Source organism: Narcine bancroftii, chromosome 1 (assembly GCF_036971445.1).
Source record: "Narcine bancroftii isolate sNarBan1 chromosome 1, sNarBan1.hap1, whole genome shotgun sequence".
In the NCBI taxonomy this organism is placed as follows: domain Eukaryota; kingdom Metazoa; phylum Chordata; class Chondrichthyes; order Torpediniformes; family Narcinidae; genus Narcine; species Narcine bancroftii.
Genome location: NC_091469.1, coordinates 121,377,204 through 121,398,228, shown reverse-complemented (window position 1 = coordinate 121,398,228; position 21,025 = coordinate 121,377,204). Strand labels below are relative to the sequence as shown.

The 21,025-nt window shown below is 39.9% G+C and overlaps 1 protein-coding gene across 11 annotated transcripts in view; it reads left to right on the top strand.

Moving 5' to 3' along the window:
* Nucleotides 1-21,025, top strand: part of poc5 (POC5 centriolar protein homolog (Chlamydomonas)) — a 103,090-nt gene that overhangs the window by 23,302 nt on the left and 58,763 nt on the right. For 10 of the 11 annotated variants that reach the window (XR_011357565.1, XR_011357577.1, XR_011357575.1 and 7 more), the window contains 2 exons: nt 5,440-5,648; nt 10,304-10,480. Coding sequence is in view for 8 of the 11 variants with exons in the window: in XM_069937583.1 (XP_069793684.1) it covers nt 5,440-5,648; nt 10,304-10,480 (386 nt within the window). In the remaining 3 variants the exon portion in view is untranslated. Of the gene's footprint in view, nt 1-5,100; nt 5,321-5,439; nt 5,649-10,303; nt 10,481-21,025 lie in introns of those variants that run through there. The other variant, XM_069937621.1, reaches the window with a different exon arrangement.

Below are 21,025 nucleotides of genomic sequence, written 5' to 3'. Positions count from 1 at the left end.
ATGTATAATGTCAACTTGGAAAATGGAAGAGAGCATGAGTATACAGCAATGGTACCTGGAAATGAATAAATGTATTCCATTGGAAAAAATTAACATATAATTTTAAAAATAAAGTCACGATTTTTGAACAAATTTGGGAAGCATACATGGAACATATCAGAGAGAGGACCTCCATCCCCTAAAATGAAAATAAGACAAAATGACTATATTTAGTGTATAATAAATAGACGACACATTTTTCTTGTTTATTTTCCTTTGTGTGAAGATATTGTTTTATGGTTTTATTGTATTGTATCTGCTGAATACCAATGGGTTTGGGGGGGGGCGGTGGTGGGTAGAAGGGAGGGAGGGAAAGGGGGGAAAAAGGGAGAAAAAGTCACTGTATAAATTTAATGAGAAACATTTGTACATTTTTTGGTTGGCATGATTCACAGTGTGAAAAATAAAACATTTAAAAAAAAACCCGCAAGTTTAAAATTGGTGCCCCCGATCCGAGCGAGCTGTTCACCAATCACACAACATGCAATCTCAGGCAATCAGGATATTCTCTTATCTGGCTTCTACCAATTCCCATGGATGCCGGATACCAGGAGTTTTACTGTACTAGAAATCAGAAACAAAAATAGAAGATGCTGGAAACAGTCTGTAGATTGAGCATTGTCTATATAAAGAGAAACGTACCACTTTCTTTGGCCTCCATTAATGTCCAATACTCTCTTCCTGTTCTGTTGAAATGACAACCTGATGCCTCTTGACCTGTTTTAGTGCCTCCAGTATTTTCTGGTTTTTGTCTTGGATTTCAAGCAATTGCTGTTTTTCTTCCATTTTGGATTATACTGTGTATCTGGCTGGATTATACTGTGTATCTGGCTGGATTATACTGTGTATCTGGCTGGATTATACTGTGTATCTGGCTGGATTATACTGTGTATCTGGCTGGATTATACTGTGTATCTGGCTGGATTATACTGTGTATCTCATCAGCTGCCAATTTAAGTGAAAGGTCCTTCAAACTAAACTGATTTGGCCAAATAACCTATTCCTGGTGAATGATGTTTGCCTCAGTTGCTGATTATTTCAATTTTTTTTCTTTGTTCCTGGTATCTAATTCAGTTTGGCTTTTGAGTGGATTTCTGGAGCTTTGAGGAAGGAGTGTCATTTATGGACACTGACAGCACACCCGGTTCTTCATGTGTATGAAGCATCTTTTAATGCTTAAAATTAAATGATAAATGGAGTGGGCAAGAGCTCTTGCATTGCTCCATATTTGCTCAGTGTAAACTTGAAGAATGGCATCTTTTTCAAATCAGTGGCCAAAGTAATTTTCAGATTCTATGGTGCCATTCGCTTATGGTTGGAAAGGTTCATTTGCTAGGAGAGCTGATGAAAGTTGCATGATCCTAATAATCTGATTGGTAAGATCAGGCAATATATTTCAAGTGTGCTTATTGTAATATACACATGTTATAGTGAGAAAGGTTCATTTTTATGAGCAGACCAGCAAGTCCACTGTAATGTGTATGCAGCAGTACAAAATAGAAGAGTAAGAGCATATTTGTCTGGTGTTGTAGTGAAAAATATATAGCAAGGGCAGCATGAGATTATTATTTTTGAGGTGAATTCTGGACCCTGAAACAGTCTTGGAACCTGTTGGTGTGTGGTTTGATCTCTATAGTAAGGATATGGAACTTTAGAGATGGTGCAGTGTAGATTTACTAGGATGCTCCCTGGATTAGAGAAAGTCTTATGAGGAAAGGCTTAGGAGCTAGGACTTTTCTCTTCAGAATAAGATATGACTTGATAGAGGTGCATAGATTATGAAGGGCATAAAGTGGACAGCCACCACTCTTTTCCAGGGCAGTAATGGCCAATCCAGAGGACATCCATTGAAAGTGGTGGAGGAAAGTTTAGGAGAGATGTCAAAGGTAAGCTTTTACACAATGATGGAGACCTGCAATGCACTGCCAGAGGCTGATACAATAGGGGCATTTAAAAGACTCTTAGATGGAAACATGGATACAAGACAAATGGACAGTTATGGACTGAGGTTGGGAAGGATTAGATTGATGTGTAGTGGGATTATATTGGTTGGTGCTGCATTGTGGAAAAGAGGGCCTGCATTCTGATCTATTCTATGTAGTAATGATCTTTTTCCCAGGATAAAATTCTCAGGATGCTAGGGAACATGTTTAAAATGAGGGGGTGGGGGAAGATTATGTACAGGGCAATTTTTTGGAGTGGTAGGAGCATGGAATGAACTACCAATGGTCGTGGTGGAAGCAGACACAGTAGTGGTGTTTAAGGGGTTTATAGATAGGCATATGAATATACAGGGACTGGATGAGTAAGTATTATCTGCACCAAAACGTTACTTTGGATATCGTATTCAGCATAGGCAATCACAAGCCATCGGACTTGTTTCTGTGCTGTATTATTCTTTGTTCTATCTTTGATAATGCTAGTTATTCAGTCTAGACTTTTTGATTTCTATGATTTATTTATCTTTTGTTTCTTTGCCTTTTCCTCAAATATAATTTGAAATATCTCAATTAAGGATTCGTTGTCTTTGCATGTCTGTCATATAAAATTAGTCTTTTTTTGGGATATGATGAGACACGAGAGAAATTGAAAGTCAAGTGACATGATGCCAAGGTTACATTCCTCTCAGCATCAATGAGACAGAAATGCTCATCGACTTCGGAGAAGGAGGATAGACGTGTTCTCTCCACGCTGGGGCTGAAGCAGAAGAGTAGATGTGTTCAATTTCTGAAGAATAAACATCTCCAGTGACCTGAGGCAAGTTCATCAACATGATTGTCTGTGGGGTGCACCAAAATCTCTACTTTCCTAGACTAAAGAACTTCAGTATGCCCATTGGACCCTCAACAACTTCTACAAGTGCACCATTGAAGACGTGCTTGCTGGATGCATCACAGCATGGTCTGGAGGCAGCTGTGCTCAAGAATGGAAAAAGCAATGAAATTTTATGCAGTTCAGAACTTAATTCAAATTTCCCTCCATCTTCATCTCCCACTGTCTAGGAAAGGCAGCCAGTGTATTGTTGGACCAGTCACAACCTAGACACATTCTTTCCTCCTTTCTTCCATTGGGGAGAGGCTCAAAAGTGTGAAAACACTTGCCTACACGCTTGTAGATTATTACTTCCCCATAACAGTGTATTGCACTAAAAACACAAAAATGTTGGAGGAACTCACCAGGTCTTGCACCATCCATAGGAGCTAAAGATAACATATAACATATATTTCGGGTCTCACCCCTTCTTCAAGGTATGAAAAAAAGTAGACAGGTGCCTGAATTAAAAGACTTGGGAGGAGGGAAGAATGATCTGGGGGAAGTATTAATTGGATATTTATTGGTCACAAGAGAAAAATTAGATGAGAATTGACCGGGGGAGGAGAGGTTTGTTTTGGCTCTGTTGAAGTAGATAGAAGGAAAGGAGACCGAAGGAAGAGAGAGACGGAGCTAGAGAAAAGGAGACATAGGGAAAAATGGGGGTGGGGTAATGGAAACCAGAGAAGAAAATGTTAATGCTGTCTGGTTGGAGGGTGTCTAGATGGAATATGAGTTTGTGTTCCTCTAACTTGCAGATGATCTCAGTCTGGGTGTGCATGAAACCATGGACAGTTCCGGTCGGCAAGGGAATGGGGCACTGCCTACAGTCACAGGGATAGGTGCCAAGGGGGAAATTGGTGGGAAGGGAGGAGTGGATGTGGATGCCACAGAGCGTGCAGTCCCCTGTGGAAGGTGGAGAGGAGAGGGGAATGAAAGAGGTGTCTGGTGGTGGGATCACATTGTAGATGGCGGAAATGGCAGAAGATGATGTATTGGATGCGGAGGGTGATAGGTGAGGAAAGGGGGCAAGGCCAGTCTGCTGTTGATGATGGAGAGGGAAAGCCATGTTTTTTGAAGGAGGACCTCTCATGATCTAGCATGGAAGACATCATTCTGAGAGTAGATGCGATGGAGACTGAGGAACTAAAAGAAAGGAATGGAATCCTTCCAGGGGACAAGATGAGAAGATGTGTAGTCGAGGTAGCAATAAGAATTGGTAGGTTTATAGAAGATGTTGGTCAAGAGTTTGTCTCCTGAGATGGAGATAGATCAAACAGGGGAGAGTGTTGCTATAGATGGACCAAGTGAATTTCAGGTTGAGGTGAACGTTGGTAGCAAAGTGGATAAAGTCACAACCTCATCATGGATGCATGAGCCAGCACTAAACTAATCATCCATGTAATGGAGGAAGAGTTGAGGAGCCTTGTTTGTGTAGTTTTGTAACATGGATTGCTCCACATAACCATCAAAAGGGAAAACTTAGCTGAGGCCCATGCAGGCACCCATGGCTACCCCTTTGACTTGGAGAAAGTGGGATGAGTCAGAGGAGGTTATTGAGGATGAGAAGTTCTGCCAGCCAGAGGAGGGCGGTGGTGGTGGTGGAGGGCGACTGGTTAGGTCTGTTGTTGAGGAAAAGAAACAAAGGACTTTGAGGCCTTTGGTACAGGGAATGAAGGTACATAGTGATTGAATGTCCATGGTAAAGGTGAGGCAGTTGAGTTCAGTGAACTGGAAGAGATTAATGGATGGCATGTAAGACATTGCAGATGTTGGTGGGGAGGGACTGAACTAGCAGGACAAAACTGAGTCAAGATCTGTGGAAACAAATTTAGTGAGGCAGGAACATGCAGAAGCAGTAGGTCTGCTGGGGCAATTAAATTTGTGGTTCTTGGGTAGTGGGTAGAACCAGACAATGTAGGCTTGGAAAACAAAGATGTTGGAAACCATATGAGGAAGATGACCGGAAATAATGAGTTCAGATAGTGGTTTGAGTTTTTGTGGGGTCCTGTTGGAGGTCCCACAAGTTAAACTATTTTAAATCTCCAAAAAAATACTTTAGTCAAGTGGTGCTCATGCTCTAAATGCAGAGAAGGGACAATAAAATGATGAATGCAGTTAATCACCACTCACAGTGCTTTACAACTTTAACAAAACGGTCAGTATAGTATTATGATGTCATGGCTCAATACCTTATGAATGTTAAATACAGCACCCTTTATGATGTATTTAACACCTGTGATGTCATTGATTTTATAAGATGCAAAACTTGTTCAGTGGGATTCTCTTGAGATAATGCAAATGAAATGTAGTTTATTAGGATCTGTGCGGTATCTTCAAGTTTGCATTTATATTATTAATCTCATAACTTTTTGTCAATGTACTAAAATCTCATACTAAACCAGATTGTAAACTGGGAATTTCAATTTTCATAATCCAACTGGATGTATGGGTCACTTTAAGGATTCGTGTATGGTATTGTTTGTTGCCCACTTTTATTATTTCATTAATATTTATCTCTTTTAATTACATTCAAGTTGTGCACATTTTGAGAGAGCATTGATCGAACATTCTGCTCCTGTTTTACAGGCTTGGAGATTTCCGAGAAGATAAATATTTCGCCTATAACAAATACGATTTTGCCATTAGAAGAGCTTATTTATTCTGAAAGAACCCCTTCACATGTGTCGGAAACCAGACCACCTGAAATGGCTCAAAGAGTAGTTCATATACCTATTGCAGAAGAAAATTTAGATAAAGTAGAAAATATACTGAACACTGCAAGTGACCAACTCAAGGTCAGTAAAGTTTAAGTTTCATTAATGGCACTGGTGTCATCGTTTATTGTATTTAAACAAAGAATTGTGGTTGACTGGATTAAGAATGTTTAAAATGCTGACTTAAGGAATTAAGTGAGAGAATCACAGTGGTTTTTAATGAAAGGAGTAATTTGGCCTGCAAGTCTCTCCAGTTAATATAAGAACTATCCAACTAGTGTTCTCCCCAGATCTTGCAACATATTTTCTTTCAGATTTTTATTTAGTTTCCTCTTGAACAGACAGTTGAATCTGTTTACTATCCTGCAGTGCATTTAAGACCATTATCATTCTTAATTCTTTTGTGAATTGTGGTCCATTTACTTCCTGGGGTTCTTATATTCTTCTGGAAATGGAAGATTCTCTCGAGCTACACATTCTATTCCCTGAATTATTTTTTTGGTGGTTCTTGGATAGTGGGCAGAACCAGACAATGCAGGCTTGGAAAACAAAGATGTTGGAAACCATGTGAGCAAGATGACCGGAAGTAATGAGTTCAGAGAGTGGTTTGAGTTTTTGTGGGGTCCTGTTGGAGGGTTAAGAAAGGCGAACCTGAGAGTTGTTGTCTAGCTTTGACCAGATAAAGGTCAGTGTGCCAGACCACAGTGCCACCCTTGTCTGTGGGTTTGATGGTGAGATCAGGATTACTGTAGCGAGAGTGGAGGGCAAGGCGATCTGAGGGGACAAGATTGGAATGATTGAGGGGAGTGGTGGTCGAAATGCTTGATATCTTGGCAGCAGTTGGAAATATAAGGCACCAGACAGAAGGCTGGAACAATGTGTCTAGGAGGAGGAAGGTTTGAAACGGGAGAGGGTCAATAGTGTGGGTGGTGAATCCTGGTTGTAGAGGTAGTCATGATGGAGCCAATAGAAAAAGTTTAATGTTAACCATGTTGAGGTGTGGGAAAAGGTGAGGCCTTCACTGAGGGATGGGTCTGAGAGGATGGTAAAGACCAGACAGGGTTTTGGGGGGGGGGGGGTGGTGTTTGTTATTGATAGTGTGGAGGGAGGGGGGTAGTTGGGGAAGGATGGGGTGGATCAGGAGGTGGAGGGTAGGAAGAGATCCAAGAGAGGGGAGCATGGGGGAAGTCAGAGGGGGAATCACAGTGGTTTTTAATGAAAGGAGTCATTTGACCTGCAAGTCTCTACAGTTAATATAAGAACTATCCAACTAGTGTTCTCCCCAGATCTTGCAACATATTTTCTTTCAGATTTTTATTGAACAGTCAGTTAAATCTGTTTACTATCCTGCAGTGCATTTAAGACCATTATCATTCTTAATTCTTTTGCGAATTGTCGTCCATTTACTTCCTGGGGTTCTTGTATTCTTCTGGAAATGGAAGATTCTCTCTAGCTACACATTCTATTCCCTGAATTATTTTGTAAATTTCTGTTGGGTGACATTACAACCCCAGATTCTTCAAACTCTCCATGCAACTAAATTCTTTATCCATTAAGTCATTAAAGTAAATTTTGTGCACCCTTTGAAGACTTCACCCCTTCTCATGTGAACCAGTGTTTTAGAAAAGTTGATCATGACTTCCTTGCATTTGTACACTCAGTTTTATTTTTTAAAGCCTTAGATCTCCAGTGCATTTGTTCTCTTCCTCCCACAACTCCCCCCCACCACACCCCCCCCACCAAACTGTTGTGGACAGCAAAGAAGATTTTAAAAACTTGCAGTGGGATCTGGACCAGCTGGAAAAATGAACTGAAAAATGGCAGATGGAATTTAATGCAGACAAGTATGAGGTGTTGCATTTTGGAAGGACGAACCAAGAAAGGTCGTACACGGTAAATGCAGAGGAGTGCAGTAGGACAGGGGGATGTCGGAATACAGATATATGATTCCCTGAAAGTTGTAAAAGGAGCTTTTGGCATATTGGCCTTCATAAATCAAAGTATAGAAGTTGGGATGTTATGGGAAAGTTGTATAAGACATTGATGAGGCCAGATTTGGAGTATTGTGTGCAGCTTTGGTTACCTAACTACAGGAAAAATGTAATTAAGATTGAAAGAGTGCAGATAAGATTTAATAGGATGTTGCCTGGACTTCAGGAACAAAGTTACTGGGAAAGGTTAAACAGGTTAGGTCTTTATTCCCTGCAACATAGAAGAATGAAGGGAGATTTGATAGAGGTACTTAAAATTATGATGGGGACAGACAGAGTAAATGTAGAAAGGGTTTTTCCACTGAGGGTTGGTTAGATACAAACCAGAGGACATAGGTTAAGAGTGAAAGGGGAAAGGTTGAGGGCAGTGGTTCTCAACCTTTTTCTTTCCACTCACATACCACTTTAAGTAATCCCTATGCCAAAGGTTCTCTGTGATTAATAAGGGATTGCTTAAGGTGGTATGTGAGTGAGAAGGGAAGGATGAGAATCACTGCTCTAGACCCAATTGTTACGGATATATTTTGCTTGAGAAAAATTGTCATTGGCCCATTTCCTTTGGAGATATGAAACCATGCACATAACGAGTCAATTAGGTATGATTAAAACAGTGGATTTCAAACATTTTTCTTTCCACCCACATACCACCTAAAGCAATCCTTTACTAATCACAGAGCGCCTATGGCATAGGAAGTACTTAAAGTAGTATCAGAGTAGAAAGAAAATGGTTGAGAACCACTGATTTAGGGGAACATGGGGGGGTGTGGCGGGAAAGTCTTCACACAGAGAGTGGTGGGAGTGTGGAATGAGATGCCAGCTGAGTTGGTGAATGTTAGCTCAATTTTAACATTTCAGAAGAATTAGGACAGGTACATGGATGGGAGATGTGTGGAGGACTATGGATTGGTTGCAGGTCAGGGGGACTAGGCAAAGAAAATGGTTCTGCCTCTTGTATGTCCTTTGAAAATTATGCCCTTCAGTTTATATTGACACTTTTCTTTCATGCAGTTTATAATTCTTAGCATTAATTTCATCAGCCACTGACTTAGCCATTCTTTCATCCTAAATGCATCCTTTGTGTATTGTTATGACTAACAACCATTTTAATTTTATTTGGAACTAAAGGGACTTTGTTAGCACTAACAAAGGAACAGCAATGGAAAATTCACCAGATAATGGTAAATTCAAAATAATTGTTTTTATTAAACTATTTGCCAGATAACATTTCTTACTTATCTCTAAACTTGACTCTAAATTTAACCCCACTGTGTGCAAATGTAAAATGTGTGGGTGCATAATTAAAGCCCCCTCTGAAAAGTCAATTTTTAAAAACCGCATTATTTTAGTCTTGCTTGAAGGTCTTAAATTCTCACTTCAGAAATAATTAAAAAGTGCTTTTAAACATTGTATCTTCAGGCCTCTTCACTTACAATTCTTTTGATGAGATGTCTTGAGAGGTATTCTTTAAATAGAAGTGACCATTTTCCTGTGAAAAGGAGAATACAATTCCTTTCTTTCCAGGATCAAAGCTTCTTTTCACTGAAGATTTTGGAATCTGTTTTCCCACACGAAGAATCTGCCATCTTTTCAAAGAGACAGTGAATGTGGCTATTTTCTTCCACGATGAATTTACAAGGTTAAACAAAGTGCCCATACAAAAATGAATCCAGTAGAATTCTGTCCTTTTACAAAGAGATAGTGAAATGGTCTTCCTTATTTCTGTGTTCCCCTTTTTCCAGGAGTAACCCACAACAGCTCCTATTCTGGTTTCTGTAATTCAACCCTGTCTTCCACAAGATTCCGAGTTTTTACTCCTGAAAAACTGAACTGATCCTAAATTGGGTAATATATTTCCAGCCCATTTTTCATGTCATATGGTACATGACATCATTTCTCTCTTTGAAGCTCATAAGGTCTTTTGACACAAATGTACTAAAAGCATTTAAGTCCACTTGTGTCTCCAAGAAATCTGCTTTCCTCAGAACTAAAATGGCAGTGCATTTATACAGGTGCTTCTGAATTAATCTATTGTTTTCAATATCTCAAGAATCATCATAAATCTAACTTCAATCTGCATCATTTTTGTCTCAAACTGGCTTCTGTCTTCTTTCTCAAAGAATCACGTGTGTTTAAAATGTCTTTGTCCCCCTATAACTACACAAACTAGCTTATTAAACCATATTTAGATAAAATATAGTTTTAACATAAATCTAAGGATTTATATTATCACAGATCGGTTACACTATCTTTCTCACTGCTCACTACATGTCCAAGTTTTCATATCTGCAGATTTGGAAATTGCCCAGTGACCCCAGCAACCTGGATCCTCTTTGAGCCCTTCTTAGCTTGGTCATGCCCTTACTTTTTCTATTTCTAGTTCTGGTACATTTTATACGTCCTATTCCTGTTGTATATCTTTTGAGTACTATTCTCCTTGCCTAACACTGCCAAATGAGCTTAAGCCAGCCTGAACAGTGCTAATGAAATAAGTGCTAATGAAATAAGTTGTAGAAATAAGAGTGCAGAGTGAACAATTCAAATTTGATTTGGATAACCTGCTAAGAAACATTGCATGCAGGTAATAATGCTATCTTGCAACAACTTTACCCTTTCTTCAATGACTTGAGTACTTTTAAATTTAGAGACAAGTAAATAAAGGTCCTGCATCATTGCGTATTCAACTAGTAGTGAATAATAAAAGTCATACTTGCTTAATTATATAAATTTAAATGATGTGTTTTGAAGGCCAATATTCTATCTGAAATTCGTCAGTGGCGACTTTCTGTTATCGAACAACATAAGCAGGAAATGAAAGTGGAAAAGGAGAAGCACGAAGCTGAAATTGCAGAGATGGCCTGCCAGACTCGGAACTTAAACCAACTCGTTTGTACGTATGAAGATTCTGTTCGAAGAAAAGATGAGGTACAGTCATTGTTATGGAAAAAAATATTGTGTCAAATTGATTTTGTAAAATTCCCACGATATTATGTGAAGATAAAAAATTGTCTCGTTATTGTCAGCAGCGTCTAATAGTTAAAAATGTAAAGTTAGCTATTGTTATAAAATCAACTTCCTTCAGAAAATAAAATTGTAGTTATCCAGAAAGAATTTGAAACTCCCTCATATCTGTAGACTCTGAATTAAGAAATGGCATAGCCCAACATTAGTGGAGTGGAATATAGAATGAAATATAGAGGCAATATCTGACCTTTAACTATATCGAAATACAAAGACTTAATTTTTCAGTGCGTTGTAATCTATATAAGGATCCTGAAACTTCTCCCTTCATCACTGCTCCTCTAAACTGCAGTTGCTTCTGGTCTTTCAAATAGAGATGTTGACTCCGAAAAGAAAGGCCAGTATTTTTATCATTTAAATTAATTTTACGTGTGTAGCAACAATGTTGCAGTGCGAAATGAAGAACGAGAAAATTATCAGATGTTGTGGAGTCAAAGTTCAGTAAAAGTCATTTACTCAAACAGTCGCATACAGCTTTGTAAAACCCCACACATTCCAAAATGATGTTATTGCATTATTACGTCATGTCATCACTTGGAACTCCCAAACTGATTTGATTAAGCCTCCGGTGAACTGCTACATTGCCCCCACCCTGAACCAGCAATAGAAGGCTAAACCTCTGGTGCTTTTACTGTCCATTTACCCCCTCCATAAATCTTCGTCCGCGAAGCCAAGCCAAAGAAGAGCTCTTGGGCGGTTGTCCATGCCTTCAGATCAGGGGTCACGACAAGGGCCGATCAAGATGAGCGGGCTTTAGTCAGTCAGTCATAAATGTCTCTGGATGTCCCCCAATGTCCAGTACTCAAGTTGTACAATCGTTTCGTAGCACTCTGAAGAAGCCCTTAATACAGCCTCTGTAAGGGTGACTCGTGTGCACCTCTATGCACAAACACAAACTCACAGACCTGGAGTTCCTATGAGATGAAGGATGTTATGGTTCCATGCCTTGATGTGGGAACTGGGGCCAATTTTCCAAGCCACTCTCGCAGTCAAAGACTTCATTTGGTGGCACCTCCTGTCCATGTGTTGAGGGCATGAACTCCCCAAATACAATGAGCGGGGCTCTATTAAACCAACTTTGCCATTGAAGAGTTGAGATCCTCCTTGGGTGCTGATGTTATTCCCAGGAGGATAAGGTCACCAGTGACCTTTTTGAGTCCATGCCATACAATTTTGTCGGGTATCAGGTGGACTCTGGCTCAAATTGAGGGGTGGGACAGTCTGTGAATGGTATCGAAAATGCAACATCTTCACGCAGCAGGGGCAATAGGGCGAGGCTATCCTGTGGAAACGTTGCACGGGAGGAGAGTGGTACCTTGCAGCCAAAAGGCTACATCCTTGAGTTGCAGGCTTGTGACAGCAGTTCTATAAGCCAGGGATTCGTCATCCTGGCGCTGAGCTTTGGCAAACGTCAAGTTGTCTACACCTGGAAAGAGGCCATGTATTGCTTGAACAAAGGAGCAGGACAGGGCATCAGCCACCAAATTACTCTTACTGGAGATGTGTTTAATCCTGGTTGAAAACTCATCTATGTAAAATAGATGGCATTGCAGGCAGGCTGACCAGGGATCTGACACCTTTGCAAAGGTGAATGTTAGCGGTTTGTGGTCAGTAAAAAGCGTGAAGTCCCTGCCTTTTAAAAAAAAAAAGAGCAAAAGTGTCTGTTCATTAATTACAGCGACAGCAGTTCCCTATTGAATGTGGCGTATTTCATTTCTGGAGGGTGGAGGTATCAACTAAAAAATGCTAGAGGCTTCCATTGTCCATTGGTGTACTGTTCCAAGACCTCACCTACTGCCACATTGGATGCGTCTATCATCAAGGCGGTTGGTGAATCCATTTGTGGATGGACTAGCAATGTTGCCTTTGCTAGGGCATCTTGGTCTGGTGGAATGCTACCATCGTTTCCTTTGTCTACTCAAGTTCTTTGGCATCACTGGACATGAGGTCAGAGGGGTCTCATAATATGAGCTGCAAAGGGTAGAAAGCGACGATAGAGTTTGACCATCCCACAAATTCCCGGAGTCTATTGATGGTATTGAACCTTGCAAATTTGAGGATGGCTTCCACCTTGGAACGACACCCCAGCTGTTGATCTGATGTCCCAAGAATTTGATAGAGGACTGCCAAAATTTGCATTTGGCAGGGTTCACAGTTGGTCCAAATTCCTATAGGCGGCAGCAGAGTAAATGCACATGTTGCAGTTTTTGGGAGTGGGTGGCAACAAATATGTCATTCAAGTATACGAAAAGGAAGTTCATGCCATGCCCCACTACGTCCATCAGTCGCTGGAATGTTTCTCCAGCATTTTTGAGCCCAAAAGGCATTCTCAAAAATTCAGAGGCCAAATGGTGTTATGATGGCGGTCTTGGGAACATCCTCCAGATTTACAGGTATTTGGTGGTACCCACGCATCAAGTCAATTTTAGAAAATATCCGAGCCCCATGAAGATTAGCTGTAAAGTCCTGTATATGGGGCTCAGGGTAGTGGTCTGCAGTGGTGGCGTCATTGAGATGCCTGTAATCCCCACAAGGTCTCCAGCCTCCCGTGGCTTTGGGCAGTATATGCAGCGGGGAAGACCAAGGCTGTCAGACCTGCGTATGATTCCAAGTTCCTCCATTTTGTGACACTCTTGTTTTACAAGCGACATCTTGTCAAGCAGCAGGTGTTGGGCATGTAGTGGAGGTTCTTGGGTGAGGATGTGGTGTGCGACGCTATGTTTGGGTGTGGCAATGGAGAACTGGGGAGTGACAATGTCTAGAAATTCCGCAAGAAGTTTGGCAAATTCATTGTTCGAGTACTCCATGGCATCTAGGTGCGGGGCAGGTAGTTTGGCTTTTCCAAGGTGGGAAATCTGGAACATTGTGTTCACCAACTGGTGCCCTTTTAAGTCCACCATCAGTGAGTAGGCTCTGAGGAAGTCAGTACCCAGCAACGCCCAGGAGATACAACAAGTGGATATGCACAAATCGAACTGTTATTCACCGCAGTGAGCACTGGACCTGCACTCCTGGTACAGGTGTCAAAGCCTGAAAGAAGGAAGGACACTAACCTCTGCATCCGTTTCGACTAGAAATTGCGCTGAGAGAGTTCATCCCAGACGTAGATTAGGCTGTTACAGTGTACAGCCACCTTGGCTGTAGTCACGGAGTCGTGCTTTTCCGGGGGGAGGGGGGCATTGGGCGCCCTCGACACCAGTACTCCTTAGAGCCTGGGCCTTTGGGTGTGATGTAACATTAATTTATGTGGGTCTTGTGCCTTGCTATTTCATGTGCCACAGAGTTATCAAAAGTTCTCGTCAGCCAACATGAGGCAGCTGTCTTCGGGTATATGCGATTAAAAACAACTGCTTGAAGAGCAAGCAAGGCCTACGGCTCTCTACCAGTGCCAACATGTCATTTGTTAACTCTGAAAGGGCGCGGTCCCCCAGACCATCGATATGGAGGAGCTGTACAGCTCATTCACATTGTGAGAGACTGTAAATCCAGAGGAGGAGGGATTTTAAGACTTTATACTTAACGAGAGCTGGAGGGTCCTGAAGGAAATCCACTACTCAACTGGATGTGTCCTGGTCGAGGGCCCTTACCACATGATAGTACTTAGTGACGTCTGCTTCCATCTTGCGAATGTGGAACTGTGCCTCAGCCTGCCTGAACCAAACTTCTCGTTGAGTGGTCCAAATGACAGGCAGTTTGGGCCCAAATTCTGTTTGGGGCCCTTCAGGGTCACCAATGTAGCACAGTGTTGCAGTGCAAAATAAACAAGAAAATGATCAGACGTCATCAAGTTGAAGTTCAGTAAAAGTCATTTACTCAAACAGTCACATGCATCTTTTTAAAACCTCGTGCGTTCTAAACACCAATTCTATTTTTTTTGTTTGCAATTCATGAGCTTTAAGAGTCTGCAGTGGCTATCAATGACATTCAATCATCAATGACCTTGAATCATAAGGTCAGAAGTTTATAACCAAATGCAGCAAGACCTGGACAATATCTAGGTCTAGCCTGATAGTTGGCAAGTTACATTTATGCCAGATAATATCCATTAGTAAAATTAAAGCTGTCATCTTTTGACATTCTTTGGCATTGCCATCACAGTGGTCCCATTTTCAATATCCACACTATTGACCAGAAACTCAAATGGCTATATACCCAGCATACTGATAAGAGGTTAGGTGAGAAATTTTACAAGAAACTCTCCTAACTCCCCAAAACCTGTCCATTGCCTACAAGGCTCATCATTGGAGTGGTGGAAAACTGACCACTTGTGTGGATAAGTGCAGCTTCAAGAACCCTCAAGAAGCTTGACACCATTCAGGGCATAGCAATCCTCTTGACAGGAACCCCAAACACAACCCTTTTCTCACTTCACCATTGGTGCACAATGGCAGCAATTTGTGCCATCTGTAGGATGCAATGCAGCAACTTGTCTAGAATCCTTGGACAGCACTTTCTAAATCCATGGCATCAACCAGCTAAAAGGACCAGAGCAGTAAAACTACAGGAACAGTACTCCCTTAATGTTATCCTTGAAGCCACATAACATCCTGGCTTGGGACTATTGCATTTTCTTCACTGTCATTTTGTCAAAATCTTCACTCACCTCGCTGACTGTAATGGTTCAAGAAGGCAGCTCTCCACCACCTTCTTGAGGGCAGTTGGATATGGGCAATTAAATGCTGGCTTAGTCTGTAAAGCACATATCCCTTCATGAATAAAAATCATGGTCGCTCTTTCAGTGCAGTGAGCAGACTGCAGAGTCAACCCATGTCTGACATCGGTGGTTGGGAAGATATTAGAGTCGATCGTCAAGGATGAGGTGATGAAATACCTAGAGATGCCTGACAGGAGAGGTCCAAGTCAGCATGTTTTTTTTAAATGGTAGAACCTACATGACCAACCTATTAGAGTTTTTTTTAAAACTTTATTTAAAATTTTATGACATGAAAAAAATAAAAATTACATTGAAAGAAATAATAAAAAATAAGATAATAAAAATTAGAATACTACATCTTTAAACTACACAAATTAACACCTCAATAATTATAACATAACATTAATCATCTAATTTAAAATTAGTCCAACCCTCCCCCCAAAATAGAGTGAAGAATTAATTAACAATGTTGTAAATAAAATAGAAAAAGCCCCACTTACAAAAAAGATAAAACTTAACAACAAAAAAAATTACTAACAACAAAAAAAATCAATACTAAAATAATACCCTTAAACATATACTTAAATCAAACATAATACATGTATTTAACAAATGAAATCCACTTTAAAACTAAATTCAAATATTAAAATCATATATCAACCACATATCTGTTATACAAAAAATCATAATTAATAATACATAAATACAGAATTTCCATTAATACCAAGTTTCCTTTATAATTCATCGAGAGAACAAAAACATTCCTTAGAAAAACAATCAGATAAACTTTTTATTCCCTTCCCCTCCCCTTATATAAAAAAAAGAAAAAAAAAGAAAAAAGTTCAAACTCTTATAAAATTCTCCATATTCTTCATTTATAACATCTTCAAAATTCTCTATCGAAATTAACTTAATTTTATTAAACTCTTCTCCCTCAATGTAATTTGTACTTAATTTTCTTCTTTTTCTTCTTATCACCTTTCCCCTCATCTTCCTCTTCATCTAATTCAACATCCTCAATTTTTGACTTATTATCTTCTGTGACATCATCCTCTTAAAAAAGAAAGAAAAAAGAGAAAAACCCCCCCCAAAAAAAAGAGAAAAAAAGGAGAGGAAAAAAACCTCCCAATTTCCTCTCAATTACAATCAGAAAACAAAAAGAGTTTTTAAAAAAATTATTTATTTTTAAAAAATTATAATAAAAAAAACCTTCACTTCTTAACCCAAAAATTAAAAAGAAAAAAAAAACAGGTCGGAGGTCACAACTACCTCCTCCTGTTTAAACCGCCCAAAGCGGTAACTCCCCCAAAATATTGGGTGTGAGATAACTCACAGGTACCTGATGACTTCTGGAAACTAGTGCCCACCCAGTTCCCTCTCCCAACTCCCATTTCATTAAACTATCATCATTATTTAAACTATTTAAACTCTTCTCAAAAAAAATGATAAAAGATTTATTTTTTTAAATCAACGTTACCACTTCGGTCACCATTGCTTCCATTTCTTTTAAAAAAACTGGATCCCACCTTACATCTCTACTCTCTTTGGAGACCTTGAAGGACTACATCGTTCCTGAAACTGCATGATTGGTAGAGACTGAGCAAAGTCCATAACCTCTTTAAGATTGTCAAAGAACTTTGGCTAATTTCCATCCTAAAAAATCTTCAGTACCGCAGAATACCTGAATGTTGCCTTATGTCTTTTTTTCCACAACCGTTCTTTCACAGAATTAAATTCGCGTTGTTGAAACATAATTTCTTGACTCAAATCTTGATAGAAGAAAACAGGATTATTCTGAACCATCAAAGGAGATCTATTTTGCTGGGCATTTCTAATAGCCGTACGTAAAATTGTCTCTCTGTCACAATAGTTTAAACAACGGATCAAAACAGATCTTGGATTCTGTCCTGAAAAAGATTTTCTTGAAACTCTATAAGCACGTTCCAGTATTAAACCTTCAGGGAATTTATCCTGTCCTAACACTCGTGGAATCCATTTAGTAAAAAATTTTCTTGGATCTGGTCCTTCTATGCCTTCTGGCATACCAACAATTTAAACGTTGTTCCGTCTAGATTGATTCTCCAAATAATCAACCTTTTTTGCTAAATTTTAATTTTGGATCTGCAATGTTTCAATTATTCTATTTTCATCTTGCAGTTGATCCTGTGCATCGACTAAACCTTGATCACGCATTTCAAATCTTTCAATGGTTTCAAGCTTAAAAGGTCCATTAATGACTTCCGCCATCGCATTAATCTTGGAAATAAACAGGTTCACAAAATTAGCTAAGTGACTCGATACAGAATATATCTTATCTTCAAGATCCTTAACAGACATTTCAACAGAAGTAGATTCAGGCATAATGGGGTCTTGCTGTTCCTTAGAGACCACGGGATCTTCTGTCCCTTCCCTTAATTTAGTATCTTTTCTAGCAGTTTGACTTTGTATAAAAATCCCTCTCAAAGTCCCCCCAGCAATGCCAGGAAACTGAAGATCAGGGTTATCTTTAAGCCAAATCTCTTTAATCATCTTCACTGAATCGATGTCTGGAAAAACCGTTGTAATTGAAGATGCATTTTGCAGTGCCACCACTGTAGCAGTCGAATGACAGCTCTTTAACTCTCCAGCTGGTGGCGCCCCAGCTGATTCAACTGTCAAAGCCTCAGCAACAACACCTGCAGTGGCCACTGTGCGAAACACTGGCACCTGTCCAGCCCTTTGTTCTGAAAGCTGTTGAGTGCGACCTTCAGAGAGCCTCACCGGCTTAAAACGGAGCTTCAATGCCGAACTCTGTACATCTTCCTCTGGATCCATTCTACGCTGAGTCCTGGCTTCTTGTAAACAAGTAGGCTCAGACAATTTCAGAAAATGTAGTTTTTTAACAGTCTGTTGATGTTTTCTTTTACCTTTTTTTTCCCTATAAACCATTAGGCACTAATCCAACACCTCTTATTATTTATAAACTTTTAAAAGAACTTTAACGGGCACTTAAAGACAAAACAATAAATCAGAGTCAGGAGAGATCTGGAAGGCACGTCTGTTCCCTACGCCATCTTGCCACGCCCCCACCTATTAGAGTTTTTTGAAGAAATCTCAAGTAGGATAGACAAGGGAGAGGCTGTGGATGTTATCTATTTAGATTTTCAAAAGGCTTTCAATAAGGTGCTGCATTTTAGGCTGCTAAATAAGATGAGGGCCCATGAAATTACAGGGAAGTTATTAAACTGGATAGAAAAGTGGTTGATAGGCAGGAAGCAAAGGGTTGAAATTAAGGATTCCCATTCTGGATGGCTGCCTGTAACTAGTGGTGTTCTGCAGGGGTCGGTATTGGGGCCGCTGCTGCTTACAATTTATATTAATGATTTGGATTGTGGTATAAATTTGTGGATGAAACCAAGATAGGTGGCGGAGTAGGAAGTGTAGTAGAAACCGTAAAGTTGCAGAAGGATATAGACAGATTAGGAAACTGGGCAAAATTATGGCAGATGAGATTTAACATAGAGAAATGTACAGTTGTACATTTTGGCAGTGGAAATAAACAGGCAGAATACTATTTGGATGAGGTGAAAATTCAGACCTTGGATGTGCAAAGGGACCTGGGTGTCCTCATGCAGGGAAGACTAAAAGGTAATGACCAGGTGAAATTGGGCTTGAAGAAAGCAAATGCTATGTTGGCATTTATTTCAATGAATAGTGTATAAGAGTAAGGAGGTGTTGATGAGGCTCTATGTGTCACTGGTGAGACCTCATTTGGAGTATTATGTGCAGTTTTGGGCCCCCTATCTTAGAAAGGATGTGATGTTGTTGGAGAAGGTGCAGAGGAGATTTACTAGGATGATCCCTGGAATGCAAGGGCTAACATATGAGGAGCATTTGGCAGCTCTTGGGTTGTATTCATTGGAGTATAGGAGAATGAGAATGAGAGGAGATCTCATAGAGGCATTTCGTATTTTGAAAGATTTAGATTGGGTGCATGTGGGTATGATGTTTCCCTTGGTGGGTGAATCAAGGACAAGGGGTCATAGTCTGAAAATTAGAGGTTATCAACATAAAACATAGATGAGGAAGGACCTCTTTAACCAGAGGGTCATGGATCTGTGGAACTCACTGCTGCATACAGCAATGGTAGCCAGATCACTAAGAGTATTTAAACAAGAAATAGACAAGTATCTCATTAGTGAGGGCATTAAGGGATATGGGGAAAAGGCTGTAAATTGGAGCTGGTGTAGAGTAACTTAGTGTAGTATTACAAGCTCCAAGCAGCAGCAAAACCCAGCAGCAATAGATATTCACCATGACATGGTTACTTAAACAAAAGTTGTTTTTAATTATCTTTAAACATGAAAACAGAATCAAACTCTAACTTATCACTATTAACTTAACTACCCAACTTAACCCCCTCTAATACTAAGCGTACGTGTGTGATGTGTGTAAATTTAAGAAAAGTTATTTGGTTCACAGTTCAATCTCACTTCTCATTCTGCCAAGTTTTCTGGTTGTAGGCAATTCTTATACTGTGCACAGAATTTAACATGTATGAAGTTCACCAGGATTTACCACTCAGGAAGGTTCTTGTAGGTTTGCAGAGAGAGATCTGTTGTTCCAGGATTTCCACAACTGAAGTATCACCATTAGTCACCTCAGTCTTGCTGATGAAACTTGCCCTCTCAGGGTTCTCCAGATGATAACCTCTTTCTTTCAGCCTACCAAATAATTCCTTTCTGTTCCCCTTATTCCAAGAGAAACATCAGACAGATAGCACTTCCAGCCATCCACCACTCTGGAGCTTCTGTTTCAGTTCCAACAAACTTCTCTTGGCTGACCTGTTTCAGCTGTGTGTGTGTGTCTCTCTCTCCATCTGAGATTCCAACTGCCAACCTCTCTCATTTGCAAAACCTCCTCCTTCTCCAGCACTTTGCAGAGTGGTCAGAAGCCTTGCAAAAAGGTCCAAACACAGACAGCCTGACTCCAGTCCATTCATTTCATGATATTTCAATTAGCACCTACTTGTAAAATGTGCATAACATTCTCCATAGTTTCTGTAAAGTCACTGAATATGAATTCTTCAGTATTTCAAATAACATCTATGTAACCTACTCTTATTTTACCAATTTATCTCCCAAAAACATTCCCAAATATTCCATCACAGTAGATTTATGGAACAGACTTGATGGGCCTAGTGGCCTGCTCTGTTCCTTTGTCTTGTGATCTTCTGACATTCTGAAATGCCAGGAGGCCAGCCAGCACAGGTGTAATCAAAAAGCAACTTTTGGAGAGAACTGGATCAGAGCGTTTCTCTTTTAGCTTTGTCAATGCTTTTACCATACAATAATTTGTCACTGTCGTGACTCCATCTAGAAATTATCAGGTTATGCTAAAAACCAGTTTGCTTTTTAATCCCATCAAACTCAGTGGAATAAGCTTGCCTACATTTACTCTGTCCAGGCTCCTCATAATTTTAAATATCCCTATCAAATCTACACTTCAAGGAATAAATTCCTTATCTGTTTAACCTTTTCCTGTAACTCAATTCTTGAAGTACAGACAACATCCTAGTAAATCCTCCATGCACTCTTTCAAACTTATTGATATCTTTCCAGTAGTTGTGTGACCAAAACTGCACACAATACTCCAATTTGGCCTCACTGATGTATTGCACAATTTTACCATAATATCCCAACTCCTATATTCACTACTTTGATTTATGAAGGCCAACATGCTAAAAGCTCTCTTTACAACCCTATCTAACTATGACACCACTTTCAGAGAATTATGTATTTGTATTCCCAGATTCC